A 27219-nucleotide genomic window follows, 5' to 3' on the forward strand; every position below is an offset into this window, starting at 1 on the left:
TTACTGTCATTTCTTACAACGGAGAAACATAACCATGTTTGAGCATGAATACTTTTATTCAATGAACATGAACAGACTGGTATTTTGAAATTAATTGTGCTTGGAGTTTATAAAAACAGCTTAATACATAACTTCTTTTATACTCCACTTTGATTTCTTAAAGGCTGAACAAGCTGCCTAAAGCTTCTCCTCCTTAAGAATCAATTTTTCATGTGGCATTGCCATGCTAGTAATAATTCCTTTAGTGCCTTTTCCTGTTCCAGACCTCAGTGGTTTTATCTATAAAAAAGAGGTAGTACTAGCTGGAAAAAAAGCCTATCAGCTTATTTTCTCTCCTTCCTCTCTGTCCCAATTTAAAAAAATGCTCCGAAATAAAATGGTCACTAGCTTTCCTTCTACTCTCTTTTTAGCTTATGATCCATCTCCAGTGCATTGCCATTAATGAAAAGTTGTTTCTATTGACCCATGCTATACTTAAGCATCTTAGAGAGCGGCATTTGTTTCAGAACAAGGAGTGTTTCTGATTAAGTCTTGGTGTTAGTTTTTTTTAACAGAAAATGTGCAAAGTCCTGAACACAGCAGTCAAGCAGCAGGCAGTTTCTTTGCTCATATTTTCAAGTTCTTTTCTGCTGGACCAAAATTATTTTCCTGCTCTTTTTTTTGGCTTTCCAGTGCTTTTTAGCTCAGCTTCTCCTCTGCTGTCCCTACTTATCTCACAGAGAGACACAAATCTCTATCAGAGACATTTCAGTGAGACTCTTTTTTTTCAAGGTTTTTTTTTGAGGTGATGTGAATCTCCTTTTCATTTGGCATCTCCATTGCTTCCAAAAAGGGGCTTAATTGTTTCATACATTTCTCAGTTGTTGAGAATCGCTATTACATTTCAGTTAATGACAGACAGGTGGATCCCAATCTGTCAGGAATTATTTGATTTTAATATCTATATCTGACCTTGTTCCTACATTACCTTGAATTTTGTATCAAACATACGAATACAGGTCTGAGCATCACTTCCTTGTTTGTTTTGGGTTTTTTTCTCTCCACTGACAACTGATGGAGGACAATCACGTATCCAAAAAGGATAATATATTGTAATATTCAGGAATGGTACCTTAACTCTTTTCTAGCTGTTTCTGTTTCAGTTCTGGCATCATGGTTAGCCAACATAATATCAGCACTTCTAAAGCATATTTTTTTCTATAGATTTTATTAATGTTACATTTACTTCCAAAGCCCCCTCAGAAGTCCTTAAATATTTTATTATATACACTATATTAATAGCATAAATAAAGCATATCAGTGAAGTGACTTAAACTGTAGAAAGGCTTTCTGAGCTGGGATGAGATTGCAGGTGTTCCTCAAGCCTGGGTCTGTACTGAGTCATTGGATAATAGACCTCCCTAAGTTTCAGGAGTCATCCCCTGGAAAAAATGAGAGTAATTACACAGCCTTCTGCTAATGTTTTAGATCTAGATACCCATAGATGATTAGAAAATTATAGAATCATTTAGCCTGGAAGGGACCTTAACGTTTTGAATTCAAATGACCTTGTGAACAGTATTTCTCTTAGATGAATATGTAGAACTAGAGAATAAATATGAAAGATGTTTTTATCTCCACACCCTGTCCCTAAACTGTGACCTAAGTCTGATTCCAATGTTTTTTAACTGAAATACACTGGAGATATTTGGCTAGGATTTAAAAAAAGTACCAATTATTTTTGTGCATCTAACCTGAGGCAGTCTAGGAAGATTTGACTTTTCAAAGAGCTACGTTCCCAGCACTTTCTGAAAAATCTCTTGAAGGGTCTTAAGCTGGACGAATCAAAATCACAAGTCTCCGATGAAAAATTTTGGTTTGTGAAGTTATTTCTGTATCTCGTCTTTATTATTTTGTCTAGATATACATCTAGGCCCTCTCTGTACTAAACTGTATGTTAAATTGACTGACTTGTTAAATTTTACAAAACAGAGGCAAGGATCCTTGTTCCTGGTAGGGGCCAGTTATTTGCCGTGTTTGATGAACTCCTATGGTATTTTTCAGTACTTCTGAAAGACAGGATCTTCTAACACAGTGAGAGCACATTACTAAAAGACACTTCTACTAACTGCATTTGATTTTGTAGCTTCCGGTAGTATGCTGTGGTAATAAATAGCCGTTTTTATGTAAGTGAAGGAAAGATTAGACTCATAACCGCTGAAAGGAGCTATTCCTTTTCTTTCTTGTGCATTCATTAAGTAAATTTCTTTATTTCACAGTTTCAATGTATGGGACTAATGTATCTTTCCTTAACACATTTACTTAATAGATTCAATATTCGGTATTTATTCACAGCATTTCCTTCAAGGATATTGAAATACTTTACAATGAATTATTTTATACACTTGTGACATGAAGCTGATTACTAACAATACAACCACCCTGGGGAGAACTAGAGAAAGTAAAGCCTAGACCCTGCCATTACCTCAGATAATACTGCCAAGCACCATTTTTCAAAATAATGAATCAGATCTCAGCAAGTTACACAAATGAAATAAAAGCATAACGTTTTTAAATATTATTGCTTACCTTCTGTTCAGGTTTGCAAACTTTTTTATATGTACAAAGACTCAGGTTTTTTATATGTCAGTTGAGAGATAGTCACAGGACTCCAGGAGTTCAAGCTTACAAATGTTACGATACCTGGGACAAGTCACAACACACTTCTGTTTTAATGCAGGGACAACAACATAGAGGCAGCATAGCCAAGAAATTCTGCACCTTAAGTCCATTTTTTCCCTAGTGCCAGTGGATGGGAAAAGTGATAACGTATACGTGAATAATTTGATTGAGATCACATTGGTGTTAGAACCAGGGTGCACTATCACTTGTTCTTGACTCTCAGCAGCTCTGTAAGATGGCTGCTAAGCATCAATAGATGTTTTCCATAGACAAGTGTTCACCGGAAGAGGTTGATTTAACTGTGTCTGAAACTTCATGGAAATGCACCTATTTTGACAGAAATTTTCCTTGAGAAATACTTTAAGCAGGATGGAAAATTCTGGTTAGAATGAGAGAGAGAAAGAGAACGAGTGATTAGCACTGCCAGAGCCTTTGGCCCAGAACAGCTGGCTGAGATGTGGAAAAGCCATTTGAATACAAGTCATTCGTATATTGGCTAATTGCAAGCTGATTTTACCAGTCTTTTCTATTGAAGCAGATCCACATTGTATAAATGAACTGGGGGGACTGAACAAGAGAAAGGCTGATGCTGTCATCCGGTATTTTAATGCTGTCCTTTGATGTGGGAAACTCAGGTTCAAAACCTTGCCTTATAAATATTTAAAAATTTATGCAAAGCGAAGCAGCTCTAACAGGAAGAATAAGAGAGAGGCAGCAGCCAGAAGCCTAGAACAGCTCCTCAGTGGATAAAGCCTGTCACTGAAAAGCAGGGAAAATGGTGGAGCAGGAAGTCAAAGCAAAAAGTGCCCTACCCACAGGGCAGCAACACTATTTTCTGTTCCCTCCCTCAGTCCCTGAGAGAAATGTGAACAGTCTCAGGTTTGTCCTGATACAGAAGGAATGAGACTTCTGAAATTCTGAAAGTCCTCCAGGGAGAGAAAAACATTTTTCCCCATGCTCTCATTAGAAAAAGGTTTCTTATTTACAAACGCTATCGAGGACAGGTGTATCAGGCAGGATCTTAGAGATATGGAGGGTAGCCAGGCTGTTGACTAAGGAAAGGAATTAGACTGTTGCATGAGGAGCCAACAAAGCTTAATAAAAACGATTCCCTTTAAAAGGAGCAACAGCTCCTTCTTGGAGACCTCTTCATTAGCGTATCTGAAAAAAGTACTTAGCCAGGTTGATTATTGTTACCTCCTTCTAATAGACAAGTAAAAAAATGCACAGAAGATAACTCCTGGCCCCAAATTATTCTAGGAGTTCCAGATACTGCATCTTGTGCTTAGGTACCTACAGGTCATTTCAGAATATGAAGCATTTTCTACATATATTTTCTGATGGAATGCAGCAGTAAGATGGTGAGAATTTAATTATGTGTAGCAAGTTGACATCTTTCTGCAAATTTCATAGTTTATTTCAGCTCATACTTGCAATACTGAAATGAAATTATGACTTCAAAATGAGCAATTTACTTCCAGCCCAAGATCTGTTTTCAGTGATTGGAATCTCCATTAATAACCATGCCATCTCTTTATACAGTACTGCAATTAAGCCTAACACTGCTCTGTGGGCAGTCAGAAAGCAAAGCGTATGACAAATACTGAAGAAATTTCTATCCTATATGATGTTAGCTTGTCTGGAGTACAGATTTCTCTGAGCCTTGAGTACTCTCAGGCCTATTCATATAAAAGGTTTTTTACCTACTTTTCTTTATATTTCCTGAGAGATTCTACCCTGGATTTCATCTTTCCACTTGTGAGTCCCCTCTGACTACTCAGCCTCACCTTATATCTTGACTGTTAACTGACTGACTGCTAAGCAACAATATTTTTCCTATGTCCAAAGAAGGTCTCCCTGGGACAGTTTATATAGCTCTGGAATGATTGATCGGACTGGTCAGTGCGGGCTAGCTTACAGGGAGATCAACAGCTATTACTGACTTGCAGAACTCCTCCTGATGATACTACAGAAACCTGAAAGACAGCGAAGCTAATTGCTGCCATGCTGGTGCACACCTAGTGGAAGTGAATGCCTTTTGTGTGCTGTACACCTTGTGTGCTGGTCTCCTTGCTAGCAAGAGGTACCTCTTTTGAGTGCTCCATAGAAGTCTCCTGGGAATCAGTGTTGCCGTACACAGCAGTCATCACAAACTGGAAATATTTCTGTGTATGCATGTGAAAGGTGGAGAAAAGTCTGTCCTGACTGCAGAGCTTCTGCAGTTAGCGTGCTGTGTTGGGTGATTTAGATTTAGACACAGGTCTAACATATTTTTCACATATATCATACCACAAATGAAGGTGAATGGTGTTAGAGTTCCCTCCTTCTCCAAGTAGCTCTGTGAAGCCAGCACCCTGTTCCTGCCAACTCCACCACAAACCTCATGTTGTCTGGATGTAGGATAGGGTCAGCTTTCGGAAGGATGGTAGTTGTGTACAAGATGGGTTCCTGGTACACTGCTTGCTCCTTTTGTAAAGCATGAATATAATATTCTACAATTCCATCAGTACTTTGTAAGCAATATTGTCACTTTAGTAACATCCCTGAAAACGTCACAGCTTGATTTTTTCATCATTATATCTGCTCTTCATTTCATCACAATGCATAGCAGAATTAACTTTACTGTAGCACCTGCTTTACTCTTACCCGGCTGTTTTAAAGACAGAGATCTCGCACTATTGTGCTTGCAGGTTTTTTTTTTTTTCTCAGTTGTTCCTTCTGAGGGCCCCATCCAAAGGCCACTGAAGGTCAATGGGACATACTCGGGTGGTGTAAAAGATACAGCTCCATTTACTTCAGCTAATGTTGACAGCTTGCATCAGATGATACCTCCTAATCTTTGCCTCAGGGAGAATTGTTTTTTATATATATGAGTAGTATTAGATTTCATACTTTATATTCATAGAGTACTTCACTAAGTAGGTTAGACTCCTCTGTGCTGCCTACTGGTCTCAGGAATAATGTTGTTTCATTTCATAATGACATAATAGTGCCACCTGCAGTCCAGAGCCTTATACAAGTGGTTTCAGGTAATGTGGTTCACAATAATAAAAGCATTGAACACAGTAATGGGAAGGATAACAATAATCAGTCATTTGTAGAAGTCACTGCATTTTAAGAAAAGCTGCTTTATTTCTGTTACTGTAATAAGAGCTTAAATTTTTCACTGTTTTCCGTGGAAATGAAGTCAATGAAACCAAAGCCTTTGAACTGGTGACTTGTCAGGGGCATCTGATGAAGCTCAGTAACATTATTCTCTGTAGCTCTTTATGATACCAAGTGTGCTGGAACCTGCTAAAACACTTCATTGCAAATGTCGGTCCCTGTGCACACATCACAAATAAGAAAAGCTTGTACCCTGTAAACTGTGTTTGAACTGGAGAGATGTTTTTCTTTTTGTTAGCAGGGTAAAATCAGAATGACTAACTGATTAATGTTGTTCTTTTGTGTCTTTCTCATCTGTCCAGTGGGGTTTCCTCTTCTATTTTTTTTTACAGGGAAACCTGTCTCCTAGTGCCAAAGGATGCCCAACTACCAAATATTCTGCCATGAATTCTTTATTATTATGACTTTTAATATGTGGATTTTGACATGTTTTTCAGTGCTTTTTCTTCCACCTCCTTTTCACAGTTGTTAGAGTGCATTTGTGCTTTACATAAATGTATGAAAATATATCTCTAAAAAGTGGCAACCTGTACAGAACCAATGTGCAAACGTACCACTTGGTTTGAGAAACTGGGAGAAGGAACATGATGAAATAGAGAAGATACTCAAAAATCCTGTTAGTTTGTTGCAGTTGTTTAATAGGATGAACTTGGTATTTATGACTTGGATTTTTTTTCAATTGCTTTCCTTTGTTGGTAGTCTTCAGAGAATATCTGCTGACCAGTTAGAATAGTCACTTTATTCTGCCTGAATATTATTCTCTGTGTAGGGTCTCTTTTTTACTGAAACGTGATTGTTGTTTAATAGCTAGCCTATTGATACAGGCACGCGTTTTACTGAAGTGTCCTTACTTCCTTTAATCATAGTGAGATAAATCACCCACATTAGGAGGAAATAGGGGTTATAACTACATTGAATTAAATGTTTGATTCTCCTTGTTCCATTGGTAATTATTTTAATGATAGTTTCGTAATTCACCTAGCAGAATAATTAAAGTATGTCCACACCTACATCATCTTCCTGTTCGCAAAGGAAATTGCACATTAATCTGACAAAATGTTGACATTAGGGAATGAATTATCAGCTCAGTTTTAACCAGGCCTCTTTTTATTCACCTCCAGTTATTTGTGGCATAATTTTGGTCATTTATGCAATCTAAGTACCTGATTGCATATTCAGAGAAGGTACTTAGATATCTGAGCACTGTTACTTCCTACCATTTATTGGGAGTACAAACATAGAGCTCAGCTATTGAAAGTCTGGTTTTAGAGTACTAGCTACACTCTTTACTGAAGTTCTCATTTTTCCCAAACGCTGCATTTCTTTGCATTCTCAAAACACCCAAGCCCTCTGCTAAACCCAGCAGTAACAGGCACTGCTGCTTTTTTCCAAAACCCTTTGCTAGTTTTATATGCTATAAAATACTCCAGCATGATAATTATACTATTTTTCTCCCGTTCTACTTTGCAGTATTCTTCGATCTGGGGTGCGTTAGTGAGTAGTTTTCAGTTGAGAGCAGGCATACTGAAATGCATGCGGTTTATTTTTACAGAAAGTTCACAGGCAATCAGCCATTTTATTTAATTTAATCTCATCACTCCTGTATGCCCTGGGAACTGATTTGAAGTGCAGAGAAGGAAACAGAAAATGGGCAGATATGTACAAATGTTTTCATTTTATTCTTCTATGCTGTTAGGCCATGGAAGTGTAAGTATTTTAAGTTGCTCTTCACAGCTCAGTCATCTTCAATAACAAAAAGGGGCTAGACCTAGATTTTCTTCAGCTGATGAGAGGTGATAGTGGAACAATAAGCAGTGAAGGTCTTAGTTGCTTTCAATACAGTAATTGCAAAGCCTTGCATGTGAGCATGGCTTCACCTGCTCCTGTTAGGCAGCCGTCTCTGGGGGTGACCTGTGGCAACTCCTCAAGAGCACACAGAAACGCTCTGCGACAGTTCAGGGCAGGAAGCAGCAAATAACACTGTTCCAGTCTGAACTGCAGGGGTTGTTGAGATGGTAGAAATTTAATTGCTTGTGCTGGAATCAGGCCAGTAAACAGGGTCAGCTCTCTTGTCCTTTGAAGAAGTATTTTGGCACATCTCAGATGCAGCAGCAGCACTTGAAGTTGCAGCAGAAATTTTTTGCAGCAAGCTTCAATCCCATCCTGAATCTGGAGGGTCATCCCCGCACTGAGAAACCCACCGTGTAACTCTGTTACCTAAGGGTTCACTCAAATAACGTCAGTGCCAGCCACAGTCCAGCTCAGAGTGTCTGTTTTCACTAACATCTTTTGCCAAAATCTTGGCTCTTTGCTTTGGGGTGGGGTGAAGGTGTATCTCTGCCACCTCATTCATATGCCACTGATGATAGCCATGTGTCGGTTTCTTCATCTGGCGTTAATCTTTATTTGCTTTTTTTGAAGGAGGAAAGGTGATTGGATACAGGATTATTTTCAAAACTGCTAAGCATCTGTTAGAACTGTGATAGTTCAATGGAAACAGAGAAATCCCAAAGATAAACTTGATACTAAACAACATTAACTTTTATTGTCACTGGAAAACATGCCAAGCAACAGAATTTGAATTTGTATTTCTTTCCTAAAAATCTTGATGTTGGGCTTCTCACCTCTGATTCTGGGCACTTTGGGCTCTTAATTTTGCTGCATTGTGAATATGTCAGAATTTTGTTGAGGTGGTTTAGTACCAAACTTCGAACCTTCATTTAGTCACAACAGATTGCTCACAAGTGAGAAACAGCATAAGCACAGAAACTCTTCAAAAGAAATACATTATTTCACAAAAATCGTCATCTGTTTGTGTATGGTTCAGAAGACAGAGGCACACAAAATTAATCAAATAAATTACTGTTTGCACATGCTTTGCTTTGCATATTTGGCAAAAAAATGTCACAATAGTGATTTAAGGCAACTACTTTTAGAGCGTTCTGTGTGCAGCAGACTATTTGTCTCTTAGAAATATTGTTACAGTCACAGAAAGCTGTCAGATTCCTTCTTTTAGTTCCATTATATGTAGCTGAGTTTCCTTAGGAGTCAATGTTTACACAACATGTTTCCTTGCTCAAGAAGCGGGGAAGGATTCATATAAAGCAAGATTAATATATTACTTTAATTGTTGATTTGGACTGTATATATATTCTATAATATATGTGATACTATATACAATACTATATATACTATATTTTATAAATGTATTCTATATTCTTTACATTAATATAGAATTATAATATGCTACATTATAAAGCATATGTATATTCCACAGTGTCTCATCTTCTCCATAGGGGAAGAATCTGGCCTCACTAGATGCTATAGCAAAACACTCAATTACCTCATTAGCCTTAGGCTTTCATGTGGTTTCTAGATCATTTCACCCATATGGAAACCTCAGTGGTTCTATTTTCTGCAGTGTATTTTCTGCCAGAGTTTTTCTCCCTTCCTTCCATGTCTCTATCTTTACAAAATGTTCTTTCAGAGGAGACTGCTGTGTTCAACCCATCCATATATGCCCTTACCTTCAGGTTTGCCAGTCACGTAGGGTAACTGTGGTGCTGGGCACCTTGGCTTTCCAGTCTGTTCCTTCCTGATTTTCAAGAGATGTTGGAAAGAAGCCTGTCTGGCAAACACAAGAGTTCCCTGTTCATGTGCCAGTTTTCCCAGTGAGCTCACCCTCAAGTTTCCACCCCACCATACAGCACATTTGCTTATACAAAAGTGTCATATCCGTTGTTATGGAAAGAGATAAACCCAGAAAATATAGAGCAGTTACTGAGAACTCATAATTATGGAGAACATTTGTTAAACACTTGAATGGATACGAGAGGAATACAAATAGGAAAGGAATTCTGTATAGATTTAGACAGGCAGTTAATGTAATCTGTTAAAGTCTTAGTTTCTACATAGTACAAGAACAAAACCCGGAAACTAGGTTACCGTACGTGTACAAAAAACCAAAGATCCGAACAGTTATATAAAAAATATGGGATACGTCAACAATGCTACTGTTTCACAGTTTTAGCTTGCTCATAAGCTTCCAAGAAACAGGACAATATCTGCTATTTAGCTGATATGTAATCTTTTTTGAAAGATCCAGACACCATGTCATGATCTTAATTTAACTCTTACTGGAAATCTTTGACGATACATTGCCGCAGGAGCTTGTGACAGTGCAGGGTTTTAGATTCTTCATGGAGATGCTTTCAGCATCCATACAGGAGATGAATTCAGCACTAAATACAACACAGGAGATAAAATAAGACTCTGACCAGGAAACTAAGTTAAAAGCAGTGCTGAAAAAGGCTGGAGGTTTTGTTTTTAAGTACGTAATCTGTGCACTAATCAAAAGGAGATCTATGGAGGGTTCACCTTGAAGCAACAGTGTGTCTGTGTGAAGGCACTAACTGAGGCTCAGAACAAAAGGAAAGAAAAACAGAAATGAGACCATTTACATCCAGTGATGACTGCTATAACAGGTGCAAAGTATTCAGTAGAAGTTTCACAAGGATGGATTTAAAAAATCCAACATGTGAATGAGATAAGGAACTGTGACCTTTATTCTCACACCTTTACCCTTAAATTAAGCTTGGGTTTAACTTTTAACCTTGACGTCTTATGTTACTTTAGCCATTTCAATTATAGTGGCCTATGCACTGTGTCTCTGCTTAATCTAGAAATCTAAATATTTCATCTCTTCATTTTCCGTAGGAAACATGGTTTAGGATACTCGTTTAATAAACATTTAGTATTGCTTCACATTTCTTAATTAATTTCTTGTCCACTTTATACTAAGAACTTTCCATGTTTGAAACCTCTGCCTGCCTTAGTTTAATAAATTACCCATAATTGGGAAGGTCCACCTCCACTGATGTTTATGCTGTGGTATCATCCACTGAATAGAGTGACCAGTTCAGGGCCATTAAAGCTAATGCTGTTTGCCAGGTCATTCTTTTGGAATGATATCCAAGAGACGTGGAATTAACTCCCCCACTGATTGACAACAGAAAGAACAGTGTAATCAGTCACTTTGTATAAACACTCATCATTATTACAAGTGGTGTTCAGGGACAGTTTCATGCTGCTCTGGTAGGGAAGAGCATTTTGTACTCTTTCTGCCAAGTATCATCATCTTCCTTTCCTGCTTGAGATATAAGGCAATGGTTGATTTTTATCGGCTGACTTTCAGAGTGCAAGATAAAGCTAACTTGAGCTTTTTTAGGAACTGAGAGTAGACATGGGAACTGGATAGAGGCTTGTTCTGTCTGAGAGCTTTTTGATATACACCCATGAATTATGATAAATTTTACTGCTGTGCCTGCAGCTTCTCCAACAGGTACATCAGAGAGGCCTGCCGATGAGCAATGCCTTTTATTTGGCACACGGGGAATTGTTTGTTAGATGAGCAGAAGTCTCAGATACATGTAACGAGAGGAGGCACTACTGGGTCAGTACACTAGTTTATCACCTCTCACAAAAGTTTTGGAAGACAGATTCTTTTGCATAGGGACAGAACAGACTGTGAACCAAAAGGAGGGATACTCATGGAGAAAACTACCTCAGAGGTATTGATAATCTCACAACAGGAGCCTTAGGGTGGTGTTTGCAGAAGTTTTTGCTGCTGTTATGTTTTACTATTTGTTTTGTGTTTATCATACCATATGTGAAAAAAGTTGCACATTATGTTACGGACTATTAGGCCAAAGACATAGGCTCAAAAACTGGAATCTCATTGACTGAAATAGAAAGTCAAGTCACCATTTTATATTTGTTTTAAAAATGCTCTAGCCTGCTTTCTCATTTGTTGGACAACTAAGTCTTCATGAACACAAGCAGAATACTGAAAAATTGTCCCATTTCTGTGTTGCATATTAAGTTGCTAGGGATGTTTTGGTTGAGGAAATACATTTCAAATACACAGATCTCTATTTTAGGCCAGTGCACAAACGGAAGTGTGCATTCATGTCTGTGCTGAACCCGATTAGTAATTGCAGTTTCTTGTATATATACTGAGGATTTTGTTGCATAAACCTAACTGTGACTGCAAAGTAGAAGCTTATCACCGTCAAAACCTACAGAGCCATTGAAAATCCAGTTATAAGTTGTCCCTCAAATGATGTAACTTACCATAGCATATTTCTCTGTTTCAGAGGAGTATCTCTGGGGTTCATTTGTCAGCACTGAACAGGGTGAAAGATCTATGCTTGAGGTTCCTAGGCACCCTTGTAATACAAATAAGGGTAATCAAACTGTGGCTTTAAGTAATTGGTTTTCAAATGACCCTGATGGTTCTTAATATGCTGTGAGCTGTCAAGAAGAGGCAACATCCAACTGCAAGGCTTCCCATCATTGCTGAGCCACTGCCGTTGTGCTCAAATCTCCAGTGGTGGTGTAGAGAAACTGGGCTTGGTGATGATGGTTCTGTAAATGGTCCCTGTTTTCATTTCGCAAGAAGTGAAATAGGCTCAGGCTGGTGTCATGTCACAGCTCTCAATAAAATATGACTGTATCACTCTGATCGTGAATCAGAGGACCTGCCACTTTTTGTAGAAAAATAAGACTTACCCTGTTTAACATCTTTGTTGGCAATGTGGACAGTGGGATTGAGTGCACCCTCAGCAACTTTGCCAATAACAACAAACTGTGTGCTGCGGTCACCATGCTGGAGGGAAGGGATACCATCCAGAGGGACCTTGACAGGCTTGAGAGGTGGGCCCACGTGAACCTCATGAAGTTCAACAAGGCCAAGTGTGAGGTCCTGCACGTGGGTCAGGGCAATCCCAAGCACAAATACAAGCTAGGGGATGAAGGGATTGAGAGCAGTCCTGCGGAGAAGGGCTTGGGGGTACTGGTGGATGAAAAGCAGGACATGAGCCGACAATGTGCGCTGGCAGCCCAGAAAGCCAACTGTATCCTGGGCTGCACCAAAAGAAGCATGGCCAGCAGGTCAAGGGAGGGGATTCTGCCCCTCTGCTCTCATTGAGACCCTACCTGCAGTACTGCGTTCGGCTCTGGGGCCCCCAACATAAGACAGACATGGACCTGTTGGAGCAAGTCCAGAGGAGGGCCATGAAGATGATTGGGGGGTGGAGCACCTCTCCTATGAAGACAGGCTGAGAGAGTTGTGATTGTTCAGCCTGGAGAAGAGAAGGCTCCAGGGACACCTTATAGCAGCCTTCCAGTACCTAAAGGGGGCTTACAAGAAAGCCAGAGAGGGACTTTTTACAAGGGCATGTAGTGATAGGACAAGGAGCAATGGCTTTAAACAGAAAGAGGGTAGATTTAGATTAGATGTAAGGAAGAAGTTCTTCACTGTGAGGGTGGTGAGGCACTGGAACAGGTTGCCCAGAGAAGTTGTGGATGCCCCATCCCTGGAAGTGTTCAAGGCCAGGTTGGATGGGGCTTTGAGCAACCTGGTCTAGTGGAAGGTGTCCCTGCCCATGGCAGGGGGGTTGGAATTAGATGGTCTTTAAGGTCCATTCCAACCCAAACCATTCTATGATTCATTCTGTGACTCCCTTCACTTTTCTCTCCCAAGCAGATAATTTTAAAAGCAAACTTCCCATGTGTTTAGATCCACAGGAAGATAATTTTTCTTTGTTTTTTACTGTGTTTTGGGTGCTATACTCACTGCAGCATGTCGAAGGAAATGCTGAATCACTTACCATTAACCAAGAGGAATCTATTAATGAGTCTCTGTCTCAAGTCCCCTTCAACAGGCAAAGGATCTGAATCCAATAACGACCCTGTCAACTTTTAACATATCAATTATCACCATCTATGTACAGGAGGCACAAAGTTATTGATGAAATCCTGGCACGTGTTGAAGTTAATAGGAAAAGTCGCATTGGCTAGAATGGAGCCAGGGTTTCATCTAATGCTTATGGAGCAAACTCAGTTGTGCTGGTGGACTGATGAGTATCAGTCCATTCAAATTCAGCAGAACAGATGTAGTTTTCAAAAAGAATGAGGCTCTGTAGTCAAGAAGAAAACTTTGAAAGTTGCTTCTAGATTGGCTTCACAGAGGCTGCACATAGTCTAATAGTGTCGGGTATGAGCTCTTTTTCCCCATTAGTCCAGGGGTTTTGAGTAGTTTAGTTTGAAGAATTGAGTTAACCTTTCTGAGAGGAAGAAGTTCAAATATTTTATGTACAGTCCTCTGAAGAAGGTTTAACTTCAGCCAGTGAGAGACTTGCAGGAAACATTGGTTCATTTCGGCTGGTTCACGCTATTCTCACTGGAGCCCAACTTCAGAGGAAATCTGAAATGAGCCAGAAAAAGTCTACTTTAACTTTTTGGAGAAGTGCAACTAGTGAAAAGAGAGAACTGTGATGATCAGCTTGGATGAAAAAAAAACAGAGCAAAGAATTTCATATGCAGCAGGAAAGACCAAATTTCTGGACAGTTATTCTCCAGCACATAACCCAGGGTTGTGATGTGTACAATGTAGAATTTGGCCTTGGAACATCATGACTACAGAAAAAAGATAGCTTGAAGTGTTTTAGCTTTTGTACTGAAGGTTTTGCGTAGCTTTTCTCATACCCAAGTGGGGTGAACGGGTAGGTAGTGCATAAAGGCCTTCCTATAAAAAGACCTTCTTTGAAGTATTCCAAGTGGGGTACATATACTTCAGGGACATACAGTAGGAGGTTTACTTCATTATCAAGTAATAATAACCCTGATGAGAGACAGACTGTTCCAGAAGAATCACTTTGATGATCAAGTAAATTTTTTTCTGAGATTTTTTTTCACCTTCTCTGTTTGGCTTTTCCGAGTCTTTTTTTTAAATTTTCTCACTGATCCTAGAGAATGAACCAAAGAAGAGTTTCTGTTTGTAGCCTTTTGCCACATCATACCACCTGCAGTTCAGAGTAATTCTAGTAGAGAAGGTCACTGACATTTGCCTCAAGACTTTGTTTCTTTGAGAGATATTAAGTGTCATATAAACGCTACCTAAAAATTATTGTGGTGTTATTTTAGTTTAGAGTTGAATGGTAAGAACTGTATACCTGACTGGTCTGTAAGTTATTACATTCAAGTCCAAAAATGAGCATTCTTCTTCTTGCCTAGCCACAAGATACTTTGTTTCACAGAAACGCAAGGAAAAGCCATCCAAGATGGTTTCTGTTCAGAATTTAAACCACTCTCGTTCAGTACTGTTCCCCTAACACCTAGCTAGGGACTAGGCAATTCATGGGCAAAAATAATTCTCTTCCTTGAAAGGTATCCCTTCCACTCCTTATTGAGTGTCAGGAGATAGATACTGAAGTAACAACACATAGAGAAATCTCCTTTTGATTCAATAGATGAACTAGAATCTCACCTGCATCACAGCCAGATCAGAGCAGGGAGCCTCCTGTCCACGGGACTACTCTGGCTGCTGGAGGCTGCTGCCTTTCTGGCTGTTCTGCTCTTCTGCCAGCATAGAGCAGCTGGACGATGGACCAAGGGTTTGGTCTTCTCTGCCACCGAAGCCAGTATCTTTTGGTTGCAAGTTTGCGAAGTATTTTAAGTTAAGTAAGCTCTTTTGTTGTCAGGAGGGCTGTCCAATGCTACACCTCTCCAACTAGGTGGCAAGGTAGTACCAGCACAGGCCATACTAGCATTTCATAACTGGAGTTTGAGCATATGCAGAGCTGGAGAAACTCAGGCTGGCAAGACTGGGAATTTTCTAGTTTTTGCTGGCTTTGTGCATGCTATAACCTGCAGTGTCTGGCTAGCTGAGGGAAACTTAAATGGATTATTTTCAAGAAGTACATTTCCATGGTGTGGCTGTCAGCTGCCTCCAGATAGGATTTAGCATGAGGCTTACTGCTAGTCTTTTAAAAGCTAGCCTTCAGAGCATGTTTTGGGCTGGTTCATAAATTGCAAGGTTAAGTTACAAGTCACTCCGTTACCCCTGCCTAAAGGTGCTGTATATAATAGTTCTCTGATTGTGACAGCCTAATGGGGACAAATCACTTGAAGCATTTCCCTGAAGGTATATAGGGAAAATAATCTCAGCACCTACAGACACACACACACAAATGCGAACTTACAGTAGTCAGTCTTTTACTTAGTTCTCCTTGTGGTTAAAGCTAAATAGAATGGTGAGCATGGGAAGAATTATTTTATGACAATTGTACAAGAATTTTGCTCAGTGAAAACACAGTCTGACTCTCATATTGAGATGTGGAACACCACTTTCTGGTCTCAAGTCAGGTCACGGAAGTTAAACTTTAAAAAATTAATGATTGAGTGTGGATCATGTGCTCTGGATCTAAGGTAGGAATTCTTTTTTTGCTGTTGAATTATCAAACAAGAAACCTGCCTCGCTCTGTGGGAGACACTGGACAGAGAAATTGATTTACTTCTTATCTAGGCATCATCACAGAACATCAGTATTGGCTGGAGCTGGAGGATGGTCCAGATTATATTTCTGTAAAATATAATTAAAATCAGAAATTGTGCAAGTGAGGTTTTTTTGCTCATGCAGAGGTAGCAAGATTAATCTAGCTGACATCTTCTGGGAAGCATTAGGAAATTCAGCCAGAGAAGCCTGTGCTGTTGTAGCTCCAGTATCAATGCAATTTTTCTTGCATGCTGCTCAGAAGTTCCCTTTGTAGTGAGAGTATTGTCAAAATCTATGCTTGGTGAAAAAGCTGAACAGAAATAAAACCTGGGCAAATTTCCATCTCTATCCACCTGAGATATCTTTTTCTTTTTAAAATGGACCTTTCTCCCCCCCCTTCTCCAGTGAAAATTTCAATTTCAGCCTGAAAGGAAATCTTTCATTTTGTAGCATTTACAAGAAAAGCTGAAGGAATGAAGATGTGCGTACCCAGAAGTGATCCTCTGATGTCCTCTTAACTGAGTCTACTGGTTAGCTCTACCAGGCATAGCGCCTTTCCTTGAGAGGCCCTGACACAGTGTTCCCTCTCCCTGCAGTCAGCAGGTATTTTGGGGAGGGAGGAAGGACCATGCAGGAGTAGGTGTTCATCATTCCAGTCAGCGCTATTCCATTACCATGCAGCATTAGACAGAAGTTTTTATTCCCTGCATTTGAGCTTCTAACCATAGGTAGGAGACTGAATTCTTTCACCACTTATCTGAACACTGATTTACCAGTGTTTAAAATTAAGCATATGGAAAGCCTCCTTGAATTAATGAGACTTTTAATAGACTGTAGGTATACTGATAATCATCTGCTTAAGCAACCTGTAAGAGTACAGACCCAAAGAACACATTAAGGTTTGCCTAAAGATAAAGGACGATTTGTGGGGGATTTGATTTGAAAAGCACATAGGGCCTTATTTAAAAAAACAACAGCTTTGAAGTATTTCATAGGGAAAATAATCCTTTGGTTATCACCTCTGGTCTTTACCTGATTCTAGATTATTTGCAAAAGTCCTTCCCTGCTTATTTTATCTGTCTGAGTGGGTTTTTATAAAAACTTCTGGACCCCAGTATTTATAAGATTCAGAAATACTTTTCACATACAGCTGAAATGCAGAATCATTACTGTGTACAACATGTTTTTTGGAGAGTAACAATTAATTTCTATGGGCAGATGTGAAACTGAAAAAAGAAGAAGTCATAATGGATGTACATGCAGGAACCCCCTTTCTTCCTTAGCTCTAATTGCGCAAATGGCACTGAGATAATACTGTAATTGTTTGTCTTTTCCATGAAGCCAACATGAAGATCAAAGTACCATCTGGCTTTCTGAAAGCTAAGGTTAGAAAGCCTCTAGCTTGAAAGAAAAAGCAGTTGGATCCCTGTTGGGTGGACATTTTAAATGTAATTTAACTTTGCTCATCTCCAGTTAAGATTCTAACCACAAATCAGCACACAGAGCTTTTCCCACTTCATAAGAGTTAGCATCTTTTCAAAGTACCTTTTCCTGGAGGTCTCTGATAACTTTGGATCTGTTCTTGTGTTTATGCTCCAATAGAGCTTAAAGACAGAACCTGAAAAGTAAATCTGGTTGGAAAATTTCACAATAAGGGTTGGCTTTTTTCTTTGTGAAATAGCCATTTTTTTCAAAAACATTTTTTGAAAAGTTCCCTACGTTACTAAAACTATACTTTTTGCACATTTATATCAATTTTGCTATGACATTTTGACAAATCTTTTTACTTAGTGTTACTTTTAGGATCTTAATTCATTTTCACAATCATTACAGGGAAAAAAAATTGTTTTAAGTAACGCTTAATCTCTGAAATCCATTTTTTCATGAAATATTTAGAAAGTAATTTCAATAAAAAATGACTAATTTATATTAACACACAATATCGCAGAAAAAGAAAATTAATCTGTTTCAAGCTCTATGAAACAAAAATGGTTTCAGGGGTTTTTTGTAAATTAAATTCTTTTCCTTGGATTTTTTTTGTTACCAGCTCATCGAAAAATTGCAGTTGATAATAAGCATAGAGTGATTATTGGTGAAGATTTCATCATAAAGAATTCTCCAGGGCTGTTAGTGATGAAAATACTGTGTCAAGTTTTGTTCCAGGCAACATTACCACTACCAGAACCAGAAACCCACTCTTGTTTGATTATTCTTGTGTAAAATTTAGCTTATAAACAAGCATACAGAGGAACTCCCCTGCCTTTCCCTCTTAACCTCCACCCACCCCTGCAATGTCAAAGCTGCTAAAAAGGATCTCCAAGTCTTAGAGAAAATATTTTCACTTTTTGACCTGGAGCTTCCTTTTGTCTGGGATCCCTACATAAAGGTAAGTAAGCAAAAGCGCAGGTGGTAGGATGGAAAAGTAACGGAGGGCTCGAGAGCCAGGTCTTTGCCTGACCAGTGAACTGTTTCAACTGATTAACTTCTGTAGCAATAAGAGACATACTTGTAATCTTTCCCTATGGTCAGTCCTTTGTACCTCTACCACCCATCTTCTATACGGATCAGAGAAATTCCCCTTGCATCGAACCAGACCTCTTCCTGGGTCTAAGTGGAACAGCATTGAAAGTTCAAAAGAAAGCTAGAGTCATTGTAAAAAAAAAAAAAGAACCTAAATGATAACATGGGTGGTGGTATACTGCCAGAAGGAGTCCTGGGTATGAGTTTAGTGAAATCACCACCTTTGTGTTGCTTCTACAAAGGCAAATAAGGTGCCTGGGCACTTAGCAGCATAATAAATTCAGGTAACTGGCTTAGATGTAGAGATCAAATATCTTCCTACCTATGCTTCAGGTCAATGGACCTCACATGGACAAACCTTTGTGTGGAAGAGTCTATTTATTAACTTACAGCTGTGGTGGGAGGATGTGAGATGATGAACACCCATTAAGGCTGACTTTGTGAGAGACCCTGCCTGTAGTGAGTTACGTTGTTTCAGATAGTCTTTCTCCTGAAATACTTTTTGTCTGTTTGCTCTCACTCAAAGGATTCGGTCATTTTGCCAATATCTCAAGCTTTCTATAGATTCTTTCCCCTACCTCCAAAGTGAATTTACAAACCCCTGGTTTAGTGGGCCAGTGAAAAGGGATTGGCCACAGTGCTCACCTACCAGCTTTGACTGGATTATTCAGACTGGTTAGAAAGCATAGCTAGTGGACATGGAAGTCTGTTTCAATAAAATGCTTTTCTGGAAATATTTAACATTCCAGATCCAGTCAAGATCCAGTGATTTCAGTTCCCTTCCAGATGAACTCAAAGTGCCCCTTTGGACCAAGCAAACTTCAAATGCCTTGAGGTTTCTCTGAAGACCAAACCTCGCTCTTCTTCTGGTGTTGTGTCACCACCAGTGCTGGGTTAAAAGCACTGAGCCTCACCGAGACAAAGTGGCCTGATAAAATGCACTGTTGTTAAGCCTTGTGCCTGAGTATTGCTGCCCCACCACACCCAGTTATGTTTCATTCCTGCCTTTCTCCGCAGGGACCTCCTCTACTACTTCCACCAGTCCAGTCCTCACCCCACACCCATGCACAGACCTGGAAGACTCACCCTCAGGAGGGAGTCGACGTTACCCTCAAAGCCATCTGATAGCCCAATGTTAGTGCACTCATGCGACAGTGCAGATGGCTTTGAGGCATTTCTGCTTTAGAGAAAAAAAGGAAAAAAGGTATTTTTTAACAGGACATTTTTGGTAAAGGCCTCCTGATTCTGTCAACATATGCAAGCTTTATCTAGGGAGACCATGAGGCTGAATTTGGGAATTTGTTCTTTAAAGTTGTGAGCCCCTTTGTTGTCTTTGGGCCAGTTTTAAAATTAATTTTTAGCAAAGCATGTAGTTATTACGATGTGCTTCAGTCTTGGCTAGCTGAATTGTATTTAGCAATGTCTGTAAAATAAAATTCTCACAGCTCAAACTCATGGAGATATTCATGTTTATGCATGAATTTAGGAATGACTACCAGCAAGGTTTGGTTTGAATAGTCACTGTTGAGCAACGCTGGAAAACAGCCAAGATATGGGCACCAAACACCGATGTGTATAAATTCAAAGCCATTTCAGAAAATTATCTCTGTAACTATTGTCTCACATTCACTGACTGTAAAAATGAGCATGGTAATGTTTGCCCACAACAACTAGGGTTTGGAATATTAATTTATATTTGTAAAGCACTTCAGTGAGGTAAGTGACTCTTAATTCAGGACACCATTTGACCATGAACATGCAAATACACATAATCCTGTATTTTTACACCTAGCAAAAAGATGGAGTCAAGGAATCCTTTCTTTCTAAAATACATGAACTTGCTTTCATCAGCCAACTCGATAACACACAACTGTCAGTGGCAAGCTGTGTTGAGATTCCACTTGTCATTTCATTTTGATCTAGACAAGAATATGTTTTTAGTATGTCTTGTGATTTCCTTCTAGATAAAACACTCTACCCAATGCATATCATAATTTCTCTTGTAGTACTTTTCAGTGTAACCCGTTTTCTGTCTGAAGAAAAATGCGCTCTTTTGTTCTTTTCCCTTTTGTCTCCCCAGTGCATAGTTTGGGACTGGGATTCCAACGGAAAGCATGACTTCATTGGAGAATTTAGCTCGACTTTCAAGGAAATGCGAGGAGCTATGGAAGGAAGACAGGTAAGTGGAAACTATCCAAGCAATCTCAATATGTAAGTTTTGTAGAGCAGTGTTCCTCAGACAATCCTGTAATAAAGCAAGTAACATTGCCTCATCATCTCTCTGAATTTAGTTGTTGTGTTGATCTCTCCCATAGGTTTTACTGTTATCTGGACATGATAATCTGAAAATGCAAAAAGCAGCCTTCCCTGTACATCCATGCCTGCAATACTTAGGGTCTTTTCTAGTTCACGTTCTAGAGGCATTTCTTTCTGCTAAGTTTTATTTCCTTTGAGCCTGAGCACATGGTTTCTATGAGGTGCTGTGCTGTTACGGGAAAGCAGATGCACAGTCTGGGTGCTCAGAGCATTTCCCTACCAGCCTAAAGGCCTTTACTGGGTGAGGGTCATTCTCCGTCTTTCTCCATTTCTCATGTGCTGCATTCATTGCTGCCAGCTCTAACCTGAACCCATCATGGAGAAACTAATCAGTTTCCTAAATATCTCATGAATTACAGTCCTAAGGGAAAATGTAATTGTTAGCTTATTAATAATTTCACTTCTTTATGTCAGCCTGATCTTTTCAAATTGATGGTAATTATTGAATATGATAAATGATTTGGCATATTTAATTCCAGAAATTGTCATCTTCTATTATTACTTACTCCTGAAGGTGTTAGTTTTGATAAATTCTCTGAGGGGGAGGTAAAAATGTTGACTTTCTAATCAGCTGGTAATTTGTATTCACTGCTTCATGGTGATCTCAAAACCAAACACAAATGCCTAATAAGCTTTATTTGGGCTTTATATTAAGGTTTTGTTTGTAATGTGTTAATAGAAAGCTAACAAAGAATCAAAAGGTATTTAATAAATGGTAAGCAGTCAGGCTATTCCATGGGTCAAGAAGTTTTTATGATTATTCTAGATATTTTCTGTTGATGTTCTTAGAACAACCTAGAGTTTAGCAAATGTTGCTCATGTGTGTAAAATACTGTTGATACATATCAGTCATATATTAACCTGTCATAAATAACTTCTGAACAGAACCTGAGTGTAAATGAAACCCTGTTTTCTTCTCTCAAATTAAGTCAGAGGATCAAAACTTAAACCAAACTGAATTTGAGTGGCAATAAAACCTACCTAAAGAGATAAACAGATTCCAGAGTGAATAACATTAACAAGGCCAGTGATGTGACAACTCCAATTTTGTATACAAATACCTCTGGCTGGGAAAGGGACTGTGTGAGAGTGGTAAAGGGTGTGTATTTCCAATGTAAATGTCTTCAAAAGAGCATCACAGTCCTTCCCAAACTGACAGCTTGTTGGCCAAGACAAGAGACTTGCAGTCTAGAGTGCCAGGAATGGCTGTGAAGGATAAACTATATATTCTTTATTATGATGGAGAAACAGTCTGCTCTTTTCAGCCTCACCTAGCGAAAAGGATGGTTACTCTTTCAGAGGCATAAGAAGTTAGTACAGCAATTTGTCAATTCTTGTTCTAGGTTGACACTACAGTATCAGAGTGCCATCCAGGAATGTTTTAATGTTGCACAATGCTTCAAGTGCCTGAACCTTTCTCTTGCTAAGGGCCTGCAATTTGCCATTCGGCAGGCTGCCTTTCACCTGTAACATTGCAATCTGCTTTCACTGCAAAAGTGCAGCTTTTCGCCTCCACACAGCTAAGGCGTCGTGGCATTATTTCTTCCTTGTTGCTCTCATTCTGTTGTTACTGTGCAGTTATTCTGTGAGCTCACACCTGCAAAACCCGATTCTGTTGTTATAGCCAGCTCTCATGGGACACAATTGCCACCAATGTGACAATCAGTCCTTCTCCCCCTCTCTTTTCTAATCCTTGTTTTGTAGTCTGTTCTGGAGAAAAACAAGATTTAGTGGATAAGATAGTAGGTAATAGACATTTAAGTGGCTAATAAATATTGCCCAAAGAATATACATGTACATGCTAGATGGCTCTTGCACCTGATGAAAGCAGGCTTCAGTGAGTACTAATAGCACGATAGGCAAGAACAGGCAGTAGCAAGTTTGAGCAGATCCTGGTGAAAACAACATAGTTATTATGGAAAAAGTATTGTGATCATATCTTGTACAGGAGAGGTCGCTTGTGTGGGAGACCATGTCACTTGTCACTTGGCTGGAGACAGAGACTAATTTCCTTTTCCCTTTCTCTCTTTCTCTCTCCTTCTGTGCCTCCCTCCCTCATCCTCTCTCCTTTTTCTGTATTCTCCAAAAAGAACTGTTGCTGCCAAAGGCAGTATATGCCATTAGCTGCGGACCCCATAAATACATCTTAGTGCATAGTTTAACTCGACATCCTTTGTGCAACATTAAGTAATGTCTTTAGCATTTGTCAGTTTTTTCTTTAGTTTTATTCTTCCCAAAGAAAAAGCATGTGCAATGGAGTGTTTAGTAAACCTTGAGGGAATGGCAGAGGAGGAGGAAGGTGTTTTGCCTTTGAATGGATGTGTTGCTAGGTATTTCTAATAAGGAAGGCTACATCAGAGAAATGTAATTATATGTGGGTGAGGAGAGGAGTAGGTTAGACATAGTTCTTTGTTCCTAGAAGAGACTTTTTCATAGCCTCAGGCCAGAAAATGTTGTTTTCCATGTAGTACTCCTTTCAGTCAGAGGAATAAAACTGCCAGCTACATCCTTCAGCCCATGGCGTTAAGCATTTTTTCACATAGCATCACAACAGTGAGTGTCGAAGATGAGGACCAAAACCTGGAATTTCATCTCAGATGCTGTGGAAGCCAGTGTAAAGAGCAGAACTCAGGTCTGACATCCCTGTCTAAGTTGCTAAGGAGACACAGTGAAACTTCTTATTCTGGTTATATTTTCTTTTGTGCAGTAGACTTTATGGCCAGCTACAGTACATTGCTATAGTTCTGTCAAAAGATAATCAAAAGATAATCAAAACATCCTAGTGATTGTCAACCAGGGTTTTTCACTCTCTCAGGCAACCAGGGAGAATTGGAGGGAACATTCATCTTTGACGGCGAATCCAGAAACTCTCCTTATGCACCAGCTGCAAATCTGTGCAGTGTTAAAGGAGGCTACACCAATGGCATGGCTCTCCCTCTCTGCCCATCAGCAACGTCTGTATTAGTTGGTATCAGCTCCACAAGTTGCCATAAATGCATTAAGTGGTAAGAGTGGGAGTAATGTATTTTGTGCTGGGGAACAGGAAGAACTGTGTGTCATCTGTGAACTGCTAGTAATTCTCACCATTTTATCAGCTCACCTCATCTCTGGAGGAGTTGACAAGAATCTTGAAGTTGCCTTTTAATTGTACATAGTTCATCCTCCAGAAGGCACAGAGTATTCTGACCCATTCTTCAACCTCCCCCTCTTGGCTACGAGATGAAAGTATCTTGTAGCCAATCTATCAACAGTTACAGAACGACTTGAGATGCTCAGAATGGATATGTGTCATCTACTTACAGGAGGTGATGGTGCTTCTAAGACTCAGTTCCACCCCTGGGCTGGGTAGTGATTATCCCAAGTTTTGAGTGTCAGCCTCTGATCCAATCAGCTTACAGTTGGCTTGCTGGCTTGCTTCCACTGTGATATTTCTTGGGAATTTGTGTTTGAGACCAGGCATCATTTAGATACGTGTTGTGAATCTAGCACTGGCAGCTTGCTAGTGGTTGAACCAGTAGTGTGTGAAGGAAGGAGAGAAGATTCCTCATCTGAATGATTGCTCACCTGTTTTGAGCAGGAATGGTGTGAGTAGTTTATGAATTTCTTTTCTAAATGTGGCAGGTCTTGGGTGAGATTCACAAGTCTTGAATTACGACTTCTTCAGAGTGACAGTTGCTTCTCCATGACTAAAAGGGCTAAATTCTGGGAAAGCTTCTTAGTCTTTGGTTGGTGGTACAGATGAAATTAACTTATGCTGTTTAAGACTTCCTGATCATGAACAACCTCAGGATAATAGCTTGGTGTGTGTTTCTGTTCCATAATAATTACCTTGTTGTCACACACTGCTACATTCTGACACCTAGGCTGTTTTCATACTGACCACCGATAAAAGCTGGCCCAAAGACATCCCATTGTTCAAATGCACATCTGAAGCAAGCATTTCTAAACCTTCTATTTAACATTTTCCACCATTCCAAAATGCATCATTTACTCCTTCACCATAGTCTTGACACAAGAAAATACAGTAAGAACAAGTCCGTCCCTGTTTGTGACAGGTTTGGTTTTTTTAGTGAAATACTAGTAAATACTTTGAGTTTATTGTATGCTTAGGATTTGTTCCAAATATATGTATAATATATATTTTTAATATTTGTGTACAGTGGCAGTTTTATAAGGTGTTCTAATATTAATCTTATCAAACATTTTAGAACAAGACTAGAAAAGCTTGATAAAAAATTAAAGACTATTAAAGCTTTTCATAGTTGAAAGGATAAATCATCTACTAATGAGAAAAAAGTCACTTTTTTTTTTTTTTTTTTTTTTTTTTTTAAATCAAGGCAATAAAGCCAGAGGGATTTTGGGGGAAAAAAGTCATAGAAACATAAACCACCTGGATCCCAATGCAACACGGGAGTTACATAAGTGAAAAATCTGTTCCTGTATTACATAAAAATGGACACGTGTATTGTGCACACACACAGAAGGAAAAGGGAGGAAGAAACCCTCCTGTACTGACCATCTCCACTGACATTCCCACAAGCTCAGGGTGTTATTAGGTGGGCAAGGAGGGCTGCTGTGATGCGCAAGATTGGATGGGGTCCTGAGGGGATCTGTGTTGGGTTCCCCCATTTGCCCAGATATTTGGCTATGACCCTCACTCAGGGCCTTTGCATTGGGTAGCTCTTCAGATAACTGTGCAGGGATGAGACTTTCAAGCCTTTGGTAATGGCCCAAGGAGTTTATGGACACAAACAGACAATTCCCTGTCCAGTTTTATCAGGAGATGATCAAGTTCATCCAGGACTGTCTGCAATATCAGCAGCTGCTGCTGGCCCCAGAGAGGGCAACCGAGGCTTCAGAGGAGGGTGAAGCCATGTCAGGCACCTGCCACATCCCTGTGATTAAGCAGCCAGCAGTGCAACCTCAGGAGCACGGGTGAGGCTGGGGAACTTGGCCGAGGAAACGAGAAATGCTTTGGTTTTCACTTCATTTCCCAGGTGCAAGTTTCCAGAGGAAACCTCTGATAGTGATTAAAAGCAGTTCTTCTCCCATGGTGGATGTCCTTCTGGGCAGAAGGAGGAAAAAACCCACCCTGTCCTCTTGCCTAAAGGGATGGCAGGAATAAACTAGCCTTTCAGGCAGGAGGAGTTGCAGTTTGCTTGAAAGTGACTTGCTTTTCTTGAGGCATCAGAAAAAGATAATGCAGGATATACAGCTGCCTGCTATCGATTGGGTTTTTTCACCCTGTCCATTAGACTGCAATGCCTCCTTTGTCATTTACAAACTATGCAATTTGTTGCAGCAGCCGTACATGAAGGAACAGGAGAGAAACAAAAGAATTGCAGAGAGGGCAAGAGAACATGCTAATGATTACCCAAGTTTTGCCATAGCTGTCTAACCTTTTCTTTTCTCACAGGACTACCCAATGTCCTGGTGTGCAAGCACAGTGTCCCAGAGAAAGCAACTGCTCTGTATCATGATTTCTCTTGCCTCAGGGTACATGAAACTCTCCTGAGATCTTCATTTCTGTCTCTGAATAGCTTGGGCTATTGGTAGCCACATACTGCCCAAATTTTGGTTCTACAATTGTTGCCTGCATTTAGTCACCTCCACGTCCCTTTGCTGGTGTGTGGCACAGGTGGTTGCATCATTTGCTCTTTTCTTCTGGAGGTTTGGTAAGAGAAGGGGTAAGGATGTTTGAGAAGGCAGCATCCTTCACTGTGGGGAGTAACATCTCCCACTGAGGGATCTGTGTCTCCTCATTACAGCAATGAGAGGATTAGGACCTTCTGAGTGTCAGAATTAGTTTGCTGACTTTCATTGAAGAATAGCTGGATGGAGTTTGTCTTAAATTCAGAAATTCTCCACATGGTGGTTTCAATTTTGGGGTATAAATGAAACACCAAAGCAGTATAGTCTGGGGGTTCATTACCGACCTTTGCAACATTACTTATATTAAATTAACAGGAGATAGTTAAAACCAGGTTGGTTTCTGTTTCGGATTCAGTGTTGTTTGACAGGGAAAGAGCTTGCATAGCCCAGAGCTGCCAGTCATTTGGAGAAAATGCTAAGTGACTTTCAGAATGATGAATCCAAACTTCACAATGTTTACCATTAGTGTCAGATTGCAGATTCTTGCATTAGTTTCCGCTCAACTAAAAAGTTAATTTAAGAGACAAAAATGAATTGATAAAAAACAATGTCAAATCAATACCAGGAAT

General features: G+C 39.6%; 1 protein-coding gene across 6 annotated transcripts in view; it reads left to right on the forward strand.

Annotated features, from left to right (window-relative positions):
* The window catches only part of CPNE4 (copine 4), a 242868-nt gene that overhangs the window by 167931 nt on the left and 47718 nt on the right, over positions 1-27219 (forward strand). For all 6 annotated transcript variants that reach the window (XM_041122261.1, XM_030009660.2, XM_030009659.2 and 3 more), the window contains one exon: positions 20763-20861. In XM_041122261.1, coding sequence (XP_040978195.1) covers positions 20763-20861 — 99 coding nt within the window. The remainder of the gene's footprint in view (positions 1-20762; positions 20862-27219) is intronic.

This window comes from Aquila chrysaetos, chromosome 3 (assembly GCF_900496995.4).
Source record: "Aquila chrysaetos chrysaetos chromosome 3, bAquChr1.4, whole genome shotgun sequence".
NCBI classification, from domain to species: domain Eukaryota; kingdom Metazoa; phylum Chordata; class Aves; order Accipitriformes; family Accipitridae; genus Aquila; species Aquila chrysaetos.